The sequence below is a fragment of the Bacillus rossius genome (genome assembly GCF_032445375.1).
Source record: "Bacillus rossius redtenbacheri isolate Brsri chromosome 9 unlocalized genomic scaffold, Brsri_v3 Brsri_v3_scf9_2, whole genome shotgun sequence".
Lineage (NCBI taxonomy): Eukaryota > Metazoa > Arthropoda > Insecta > Phasmatodea > Bacillidae > Bacillus > Bacillus rossius.
The window spans coordinates 33983379-33995492 of NW_026962013.1; the positions used below are offsets into that span (position 1 = coordinate 33983379).

The 12114-nt window shown below is 36.0% G+C and overlaps 1 protein-coding gene across 5 annotated transcripts in view; it reads left to right on the forward strand.

The window, feature by feature from the left end:
• Positions 1-12114, forward strand: part of LOC134543004 (solute carrier family 35 member F3) — a 50345-nt gene that overhangs the window by 25356 nt on the left and 12875 nt on the right. For all 5 annotated transcript variants that reach the window (XM_063387667.1, XM_063387669.1, XM_063387668.1 and 2 more), the window contains exons 7-10: positions 766-894; positions 5587-5776; positions 7813-7902; positions 9201-9330. In XM_063387667.1, coding sequence (XP_063243737.1) covers positions 766-894; positions 5587-5776; positions 7813-7902; positions 9201-9330 — 539 coding nt within the window. The remainder of the gene's footprint in view (positions 1-765; positions 895-5586; positions 5777-7812; positions 7903-9200; positions 9331-12114) is intronic.

Genomic DNA, 12114 nt, shown 5'->3' on the forward strand with positions numbered 1-12114 from the left:
GAGACATCAATAGTACCATCTTGTTAAACAGAATTATAGTTAGGTACATTTTAAAAAGGAAAAAAAGTTACCGGAATATCATTTCTACCTAAAATGAATACTTTTCCTATCTTTATCATGCTCAGCATTATTTTAAAGAACTCTACATTAAATTGTGTGTCATGTTTCGTATTATAAGTTAATTTGCAACATGAGAACATATGAATTTTCTCGTTACAGAGGTTAGACGCTACACATCACTGTCGAGTACTGAAAGACTCGCTCACATTTTTTATTATTACATAATTTAACTCTTTTTCTGAGAAAAAAAGGAAATTAAATTTTTACCCAGAAAGTATAGCTGTCAACATCGAACAGTCAGCGGTTGCTGGCAAAAATAACAACGTAGAGAAGTAACATACAATATGTAAAAAATGTTTTTGTATGGAGAAAAAAAAACACATGCCACTTCAAGGTATCAATTTTACAAAACAGCAGCACTAAATATAAACTAGTTCAACCACAGACATGCAGCGTAATGTAGGAAAAGCTCCCAATCGGACGAGAGCTGCATGCCGCAAGTAAGCGATATTTCATGCATTGAAACGGCGCAGTTAAAGAGTTAACCTCAGAACCTCACCAGGCAGACTTAGATCCAATGTGGAGAGAAAGAAAAAAAAAATGCTGCTGCCACAGGAATTGCAAAAAGATTCCCGTGCCGTGTGTCAGCGCTGCAGCTGTTGTCGAGGCTGATGAAAGCAACTGGCACGCTGGGGTGGTGCGCAGATTGTGGCGGTGATCCTGTGCGACACGGGCGTTGCGCTCCTGGCGTACATGGATGGCATCACGGGCAGCCCGACGCTGGGCGGGGTGGTGCAGGCGGCCATTGCAGCTGCCGGCTCGGCTGTGTACAAGGTCAGGCGCTCCTCCGCGCCAAACCATTCACGATAGCACGTAGCTAGCGTTTAGCTGGCCTTTGGCTGACTCGTGAGAGTACTTACTGCTGCAACATTCATTTAAAGCTAAAAATTTTTTTTCCTCTTTAAAGAATATTTAGACAAACATCCAGGTAGTTACACAGTGGTACTTCATAACAGTGCTCCCAAGCAGGGGCGCAACAACTAAATTTCCAAAGGGGGGGCAATATAACTTTTTATAAAGAATCATCGATCCCCCCTATTGAAGCGGGGGATCCGGGGGTCCTCCCCCGGGAAAATTTGTATTTCAAGGTGGAAAATGATGCTATTTAAGCAGTTTTACTATCTAAAATTTGATTACACAGCACTTTCTTTGCCCCCATTTGCCCCCACTTCAAGGTTTCAGAGGGGGGGCAAAATACCCTTTCCCCCCCCCCCCCCCCATGTTGTTACGCCCCTGCTCCTAAGTGCTACAAATTTATTGTAATTATTATTGGTTTAGACGTTCAGTTACGAAACCACTGTGTTATTTATTTATTATCAACACAGAGAAACATAAACACAAATATGGTTTTCAGCACTTTGTAGGTACTACAAATATCACTAGCTCATGTAGCACATGTACCTAATAATAAAGTAAACATTTTGTATTTGTAAAGTTTGAAACTTATTTTACCATTTCCAAAATAAAGTTATTTGCAATCCTGTTTAATTTTTTTAATTATTATTTAATGAATGGAACATTTTTACTGGATATGGGTGAATGTAAATTATTTTGTAGAGTCCAGTATTTTTGTGTAAACTCAATAGCATTTTTTATATGCATGTTTTAGTATGCATGAATGTAATTTCTAATGCGTGTGCCTGGAATTTGGCAGCACTGCTATAATCCATTTGAATAAATAAAAATCCATCTCTCGCAACTACTACCATCATTGTGCTGAACATACAGCGAGAGAAAATCCGGGAAGTACGCTAGTGTGTGCTCTCTCTCTCTTCATCTTATGGCATCACTTTACCAACCATGTAGGATGTGTGGTTCGTATGGAGCAATATTATTTTGAAAATGGGACTATAGAAGTAAAGTTATACACCCTACCCAGTTCTAGAAATTTATAACATGACGACCTAGTGATTGATCACGATGTAGTTACTCGGGCAGAAATTTTTAATTATGAATACATACTTGTCTGACTTAATGCAAATAGCAGATGATGTTTAGAATAAATCTGTAGAAAAATTTCACAGCTAAATTAATATGCATTGCTTGCATAAAGAAATATCCGTAAGAATTACAATAAAAAAAATAATAATGACGGAAACATTCAGTAACCCAACAAGTAGTACAGGGGTGGATGCAGGAAATGTGGGCTGGGTACACAAGTACACAAGTTTCACTGTGCACAGTTCGAAATCAAGCTAGGCAAGTACAAGATGTACACAATTTATAGAGAGACAGCATTTCACAGAATCATTTTAGTCCTTATGTAGACTTTTAAAACCTATATTGATTTGATGGTTGGGTCACAGCTTTACGACTCTCTCTTCGTGATCATTGCTGACCTTTGTCAGTTGGCAGTAGAGCAAGAGAACGTGTACAATGTGCATATAAATGTTAACAGAATTAGATACGTCATTTGGGCTAGATTTTTAAGAAAGTTTACTATTGCAGTCTCTATCGTGCGATTTCTGAAAAATTTCTACCTATATCATGATTCCTAGACCCTGAAGTCAATGTCAACTCAAAGATTTATACATATATTTATATACAGGGTCTATCAAAATTCATGTTACAACGCTTGAGGGTAGAAAGCTCTTATTATTTGCAACCATTTTTGCCAATAAACATGTTGCCGGAAACGCGTAGTTAAGCCCCTGTAGCCCCAGAAAGAGTCAGCGTAGGCAACCCGTTGGGCTTTGTGCGAGACAGACAATGCTGTGGTGAATTACGTGTACGACGCCGGGCAGCGCTCAAGAGGACTGTACGATGTTGAATGCTGACCCCCGCCCCTTTTTACTTCCGTTGGTGGCGCCCTCGCCTCTTTTCTTCCATTCATGCCGTGCCATAGCACTGCGCAGCGTGACATCGCAGTGTCGCATTGTGTTTTGATATCACTGGTGGTCTGTCGTTGACTGTTCTGTCGTACAAGCAAACTCGTGGTGTCATTTCTTTCGCTGTGGTTCTGAAAAGGGCGACGTTTTAGTGGAGCTCAATGGAGTACACGTTTAGTGAGTACACAGACATGCTGCTTGTTTACGGGGAAGCTAGACAAAATGGACGAGCCGCCCGTCGTCTGTACGAAGAACGATATCCGGGTCGTAGGATTCCAGCTCACACCATGATTGCAAGACTTACTTAGCAAATGTGTGATACTGGTACATGTGCCGTCACAAGACCAAATGCTGGTGCTCCACACAGGGTTCGTACTCCCAGTTTTGAAGAAGATGTACTTCAGATATTTGAGGAGAGTCCGGATACAATCACAAGGGCAGAAGGTTCCGATATGGACGCTGACAAAATGGCTGTTTGGCGAGTTCTTCATGAGCAACTCTTGTACCCGTACCACCTTCAAAAAGTGCAACACATGGGTCCGGCGGACTATCCTCTTCGCATGACCTTTTCTCGTTGGTACATTCGAATAGTATTGAGCAACCCCGAGTTAGCGGTTTTATTCTGCGATGAAGCCAAGTTCACTCAAGACGCTATTCTCAATTCGCACAACAGTCATGTTTGGAATGATGTCAATCCGCATGCAACGTGTGTTACAGCTTGCCAGGAACGTTTTTCAGTTAATGTGTGGGCCGGTATTGTTGTAGCGTACTCATCGGGCCTTTTTTTCTTCCGCCACGACTTACCGGCGCCGGATACCTCCACATCCTTCAGAACGAACTACCAGGTCTTCTTGAAGAGGTTCCATTGCATGTCCGACGTGTGATGTGGTACCAACATGACGGGGCACCACCTCATTTTTCCCTGCAAGTGCGAGAGTATTTAAACCAAACATTTCCAAACCGATGGATTGGACGAGCGGGCCCTGTTGCATGGCCGCCAATGTCACCGGACCTAACCCTGTTAGATTTCTTTCTGTGGGGTTACGTAAAAGGGCTTATCTACGCTATGCCAGTAGAAACTGTAGAAGAGCTTACACAGTGAATCATTGAATCGTTCGAAATCATAAGGTCGACTCCACACATGATCCAGTGTATCCGTGAAAACATGATTCGCCGTTGCCACCTCTGTGTCGCTCAAGGTGGGCGTGTTTTTGAGCGGCTGCTTTAGGCTGTCACGTTGTTAAAACGTATGCAACAATTTCAATGTTGTGAAACAAATCCGAAGCTGTGATTGATTTCAGAGTGAAATTAAAATCTGTGCCACAATTAAAAAGATTATTTCTCTACTCGAACACCTGCATACCCACAACATAATACTCTACAACGGGTTGCCTACGCTGACTCTTTCTGGGGCTACAGGGGCTTAACTACGCGTTTCCGGAAACATGTTTATTGGCAAAAATGGTTGCAAATAATAAGAGCTTTCTACCCTCAAGCGTTGTAACATGAATTTTGATACACTCTGTATGTAAACTTTACGGATAACTGCAATTTTGCTTAAATTACTTCCAGACTGATAAATAAAATTTACAGATGTAAAAATGTTGGTTAAGTTTGTTAATGGGCAAAATATGACCAAGGAGGTGGAAAAAGGGTAAGGTTTTTGAAAAACTGAAAAATCACTATAACTCCCTTAATATGAAAAATATTGCATCAATTTGAAGTAATTAGACCTAACTGTAGTTCCAAATCTTAGGTTTGAAATTTATTTTTATAACACTGTGGGTTGAATTAAATAGAAAACATCCAAAAAAAATTTTAATTGCATGGAATATGCAAAAATATTTGATCAATTCTTTTGGAACATTCAAGAACATATACTTAGTGATTTATTTATACATTAAGTTTCCATAATGTTATAGAATTTTCTAATATATTTCGGAAGTTTTCAAAATGATCCAAAAGAAATAAGGACTTCAAAATCTCCTTGCGCCTGTAAACCAACCCGAAAGAATTTTTTAAAAATAACAATATTCATTAAATCCTGTGGAACCTAGTTGTAAGTCTCTTTGATAGATGTGAGGTGAAGAGGCTTAGCTAAAGTGCTTATCAGTTCATCCGAACACTTTTTAATCCTTGCTAAGTGTTATCTTATAGTCAAGAACTAACTGAAATATTAAATTATTGCCCTAATATGCTGTCAGTTGAACAGGTGAGAGACATGCTAATTAAGTGAATTTTGTTTAGCTGATGACAGAAAACAGATCATACGTTGATTATGAAGTGCTTAGATTTGGCCTGAATGCACTGTAATATTTAAATCAAAAACCCTTTTAAGTAGTGTTTTTCAAAAAAACTATGAAAACTCTAGATTTCAGGCACTGGTGACTGTAACCATTGCTAACAATTGGAATTCATAGGATAATATATTATTTGAAAATAATACTAAAGAATTATAATTAATATTTATCGTGATTATAATTGACAAATATCAGTGGTGAGAGGTGCTATGTGGCCAGAGTAAGATTTTGTAGCTGATTCGTGGACAGGGTGACTTGTGAGAAGGGCAGAGTCCAGCTACGTGTAAGCCTGAGTGGCAGAAGGAAAGGCTTGTGTGTGAAGGCGTTGCATGTGACAGGTGCTGTTCAAGAAGGTGATCGGGGAGGCGAGCTACGGCCAGGTGTCCCTGTTCTTCTCCCTCATCGGGCTGTTCAACGCAGCGCTTCTTTGGCCGCTCTGCCTCGCGCTGTACTTCTCCGGCGTGGAGACCCTGCATTGGGAGCGGCTGCCCTGGCCAGCGCTGCTCTGCGCCAGTGGCCTGTCCCTAGGTGTGTGTCTAATTCCCTACCATGTCCCATGTCCCAGGTATTTATGAAGAAATATTTTGAAAACTAGCTGAGAGAAGCTAACCTCAACGCTTAGTCGATCCATGGAAATATAGAAAAAGAACTTCTAGTAAGTGAGCAGATGCAATCAGTCAAACAAAAACTGCTAATTCTCTTCATCATTCACTCATTCATTCATCCATTAATTTAACATTCATTTATCACTTTAGTTACATGCAGTAGCCAATGAGGCATAGCAAGGAACCACCTCCTGAAATTTCTCAGAATATAGTGTTCCTGAACAGACTCTTTATTGCTTTGTTTTGTGATCTGAAGGCATAACGGCAACCAACCATTTTCAGAAAATTTGTAAACCTTGAATATGACAAAACTGTTCATTTGTGTAACTCATTATTTTGGACATATGCCATTGCTAGTTTGCAACGTATGTCATAGAGAAAACCCGAAAAATAGATATAGAAAGATGAATACACAAACACACAGAAAACCAGCCAAATGCATAAAAAAATAATAAATACACTAATAAAGGAAAAACAAGTCAAAATCATCTATTTTTGGCTTGTTTTGTGTGTGTTTGTATATTTATCCATTTTTTTTTATCCTTTCTTCGGGTTTTCTCTATGACATAAAGTGCAAAAGCTTAAAATCTTTGAATGATAGGTATGGCAAATAGTACAAAACAAGGAAAAAAAAAAAACACAGAGGTTCAGAACATGAATGCAAAAAACTTACAAAAAGGACAACACTAAAAAAAAAATAACAAGATTAGAAACAAAAAAAATATTGACATATATACTTACAATGAGAAGATTATAAAATATAAAGAAATTAACTAAGATAATGAATTGAGGTAGGGTTTATTTTTCATAGCATTTAAATTGTTTAACTGAGGAATAGTTGACTTTATTAAAATTGTTAACAATATTATATACTTTTTTTAGGGAACATAACCAAGTTTATAGTGACTATTGAAGGATGAAATTTTAATTCCTGTGTTTTCCAGAAGATAGTTACAATTAAGTTTATTTTCATAGCACCTAAAATATATCTTCTTAAGGACAATGAGCCAAGAAGAGAGTGTTAATCTAACGTATTATTGAAAATTGGATTTTGATTAGTTTGGTTTGAACTTTTTCAAGTTTGTCACTCAGTTTTACTAAGAATGTTCCATATAATAGAACAATATTCAAGTTTAGATCTAACTAAAGAAAAAGAAATACTGAGAATTGACTCTATATTAGATGCATTATATGTAATAAATTTAATGAGAGAAAGAGTTCTGTTCACAGTGGATACAATAGATTGTATGTGATGATGAAAAAATAATTTAGAGTCAAGACTGATACCTAAACCCTTAATATAATTTGCTTTCCTAATAGGAAGATTTGAGAGTTTTTAATCAAAATTGATTGGATGATAGTTTTGAGTAAAAGTTATAGTAGGTATAAGTTGTATGTTAGTTAAAACTAAACAGATTTAAATTACACCATCTATCAATTGATCATTTTGCAAAATAAGATAATCTTTAATGGAAGAAATAGTTCTAGAAATTTTGATACTGTCTGTAAGTAGAACACCAAATGAAAAGTTCAGCTCTTTGGTTTTATCATCTATGAAAATATTAAAGTGAAGGGGAGACAAAGTCCCACCTTGGGGGACACCAGAATTAGCAATATAAAACGTAATGTTGACATTATTTATCGAAACAGAAATTTCTGTCATTCATTTGGTCTTATAGTTAGTTCTTCTGTCGAGCCGTTATTTAATTTTCATGTGATAAATGTTTTGCCACTCACAAGGGATTGCATTGGCATTATTTGCGTGTGTTTGTTCCTTGTATGTGGGACTCAGCTGATCACGACTAGCAGGAAGAAATGAGGTTTGTGGACAGTTGTTATGACTATAATTTAAACAAAAAATTAAATAACAATATTTTAAACTTTAACTGTAGGATATGCTTGGTCAGTGTTGTCCAAAAGCGTTACTAACAGCCAGTGTACAATTTTTACTGTTTTCAGTGGCTAACCTGCTGGGAAACTTCAGTGTGGCACTAACGTACAATCTGTTCATAACGCTCGGTCTAATCACAGCCGTCCCCGTCTCAGCAGGTACTGTCAATCGCACTTATCAGTAAGAATTTATATTTAACATTAACTTAAAAACTTCACAAAATACTTTAGAGAAACATTAGCCAAGTTCTGAAAACTTAAAGGCATAATAATTGAGAATTATAATAATTAAGGTATTGAAAGTTTAATTTTTTTCAGCATAAAAAATTATAACAATCCCACATTGATAATTGAGAAAAATCACTTATTCAGCATGGCCGTGATCCCAAATGTGTGTATTAAAGACCTTTTACTGTGTGTTAGTTCTTTCAGGTAATGTAATGTGAAATTAACGTTTTAAATATGGAAATATGGACAAAATAAATAATTTTCCTTCCTCCCTTCTTCACCAGAACAAAAATAAATAAATAATATTTTTTTCAGCTTTGTAATTTTCTTGTTTATGACACAGAATACCATACCTTATGGAGGTTTAATTTTACTGACAAATTGGGAAATAATATAGTTAATAATAACTGTATTTGATGTTTTTAAGATTATAAGCTTTTTTATGCATTCTTGAGTTCATGTTATTTTCTGTGCATCTTATAAGAGGCGTGTCCGGATAGAAAGTACGGTTTGGTCATTAAAAAAATAAACTCATGGAAAAAAGGTTTTATTGAAAGTTTTAGTTTACTGAATATCTACATCACATTTTCACATAGTGGTCATTCAGTTACAAGCACTTTTCGTAATGCTCTACCAGTAACTTTAACCCCTCTGCATAGAAGTTCGCCGCCTGCGAATGGAACAGACGCCTCTACCATAGGCATCATGGACTTCCAATACGTAATGTGTGTAGCCTAAGTACAGGCGCTCAGTAAACATCTCCAGAAAACGTTTAAGCAATCCCCATACTCGAGTTGATAAATGATGGCTACAGTTTTTTGGGATGAAAAGGGTTTCATTTTGTTTGATGTAATGAAACATTGAGTTGACAACTTCAGAAAAATGTACAAAATTACGACTGTCAACTGGTTTAATTTCCAGGCTGCAAACTTCTATGCAGAGGGGTTAAATAAACTGGTAGAGCGTTGCGAAAAGTGCTTGGAACTGAATGGCGACTATATATGAAAATGTGATGTAGATATGTAGTAAACAAACACTTTCAATAAAACCTTTTCTTCATGAGTTTACTTTTTTTTAGTGACCAAACAGTACTTACTTTCCGGACAAGCCTCGTAATACACAATTAACATCTGTTATTGAAATTGAACCTAAGTAAATTTCCTCCTACTGGAATCCTCCATTCACAATTCATATCATTGTAAGAATTGTGGTTTTTTTTATGTTTCCAGCACTGGATGTTGTGCTGTATGGTGCCACGTTTGTTGGTATGAAGTTGGCAGGAATGATTCTAATTGCTGTAGGATTTTTCCTTGTCATGTTTCCTGACAACTGGCCAGACTATATCATGAGGGTTTTGCGGTGAGTATAAAAATTTATCAGTCATTAAAATTCATGGCTCCGCTGATTTCTATAAATTTAAACATTACTCACATACAAGTTCTTTGAATTTTGTAGTGAAGTAAAACTGAAATTGTACGTAAAATTTAAATTTTTTTTAGGAATCACAAATTAAACGGTTATGAATATTTATACTTAAAACAATAATAATATAATGCAAATTTTTGATGCAACATATGTGATTGTGTTCTAGCATACTTGCATGGGTGTTTATGATTCCAACTGCCATGGAAGCTACGAAATTTCTTTCACAGTAAATGTATGGTAATATGGGATAAAATGACAGAGAGTTTAAGTGTGATTTTCATATTGATGATGTTTATTCAAGCAAAACAAGTTGACATTAAAATTTAAACTTAAAGACTACCATAAAAACTGCAAAAAAAAAAGTTTTTTTAACTTAATTCACAACAATTATTTTACATGCAGTTCTCTGATTTGTATGTTTTTCTCCAAGAAAAATTTCCCAGACTGTCTAGTTTAATTTCACTTTCTTAACAAAAAATTTTGTTTTTCCATTCAGCAGACCAAACTAGTATCTTTAATTTGCACCTACTTTTAAAACTGATTATTTACATGCTATGAAAACTAATGATATGGGAGAACCCTGTTATAACATTTTTCAAGAGGGTAAAAGGAAAAAAAAAAAAGAACAAAACAGGATAAGTAGGAAAAATCAATTTAGCTTTAGTCATTGTTTGAAATTTTTATCCATGGACTCATCAAGCAATGTAAAGAAATATAATTTTAAAACCATTTATGGGTACACTTGATGCTTGAATTTGCTTGACCAAGCCAACAATTTTTCTTCAAATTTGTCATGCTTCTAGCTGTTATTTACTTATTTTATTGGTCTTTAAACACACTGCCACATTTGTGTGAAATTGTCTCATGATTGGTGACTACGTTTAGTGTACAAATGTCTGTCCAATTCCTTTGCTGCTTGAACATTGTTTTTTGGGATTCCTCGCTACGAATAAAATAAATTCAAGTCTATCAGCAATAGAAAATGCTTTTCTTTTGCCATCTCAGAATGGTTGGTAAAATGAAAACACACCAGAATGGCAAGGAAAGAAAGGATTTGTTAATTTTTTTTTCAAGACAATGGTGCCATCAGACACGTAACTGTAAATGTTATGTACTTCGATATATCGAACACACAGCGTTAGCCAGCACTAACGCGTAGTACTAGTGTTCTGGCACACTTACATTTTGTTTTTGCATACAATCCTATTTGAACAGTCTACATCAATGGTATAGCAGTGATTGTAAACAAAAACGTAAGTAAATTGTAAAATAAACTGTTTAACATGTTAAACTTCACAGTTGGGATGAGTGTTTGAGAAGTTAGGTTTCTAAAAACTTTTTTTTCCTGCATTTATTGAATTTAAGAAAACATTTTAAGCAGGGAATGCATCATTCATGAAACATTATACACAGGAAATAAATACATTGTAGTTATGGAGGAAACGTTGGAACTTAAAAATCTAGGAACGTTACAACAGGGTTCTACTGTAAATAGTTCAGTGAAAGTGGTCGTACAGAAGCGAGTCTCAACTAACCGAGTTAATGTGGACTGTGGCAACCTCGGATGAGTAAAATCTAGAATGTAATGAGAAAATCATCTTGGTTTTCAGTAAGCCCACAGGTAAAAGGTGATGTTTTCCCAGCTTTTCTTCAGTGTAGATTCTTTCACGTCACTCCATGATTCGCCCAAAGGATAAATGTCATCTTTGAAGTTAATTTTCTTTAGGCTTTCGACAACAGTTAGATCACCTGCTATGTTCTCAAACAAGTATTTCAACAGTCTTTATTGGTAATGGCGTTTCAGGTTGGCTCAGATAATACGGAAACTTGATTAATCGAGACTCAACTGTATATATATGTATTATTTTTCATGCACAGGCTGAGTGTCATGGGTCCGTTCCCAGCAATTTGGCATGATTTAAATTTATGAGCATTGAGTCGGTAGTGAAGTATGCAACACAAAACTATGCCTTTGTGAAGCTTTGACTAAACTAATCAATCGATGCTATTCAAATTGACTTTCATTTAATTTTAAGCTTCGGTTGTGATGCAAAGCTTCACATCTGATGTGAAGCTTTGCCTTTGTTTCAAGTTAAAACATTGGAAGCCTGAGATTTGCTCATGTTCTGCTTGAATAAAGTTCGTTACTTAAAAAATATAAAGAAGCAATACATTTGCTTTTATGCATGGTTATTTTATAATTTTATTGAGTTATGTTATATGTAGGGTCTAATTGGTTAATCACTGGATCAGTTCAAATATTACAAAAGTTAAACAATTTTTTTTTACTTAAATCCTGGATTTTATAAAATAAGTGTAATACACTTTGCTCAGAACAATATTTGTAATTAGATTCAAATTTGCAAATATTTTGAACATTTAATTTGATATTCGCTTCGCATCAAAAAACTAGTATTCACATAGGTCTACATAAAACCCTGTTACCACAATGCTTCAAGCTTAATTCATGCTTAAATAATATTGTGAGGTTTCTTTCAGCTGCAAGGGTTTTCTATACATACTATTTGTGCGCAGCGGCAGACCCAGCTTTAAATATTATTGCAGGCGGATGACAAAGAGGGTTTTGGATGGAATGTAGTACCTCACAGTTAAATGGGGAGTCCAAAATTTCAAAAGACAATGGCCCCTTTAAAAGTTGTTTTAATGCATTTCTGATGTCTTGTAAAATCAGTATCAAAACTGTGCTTTTGTCAAAGA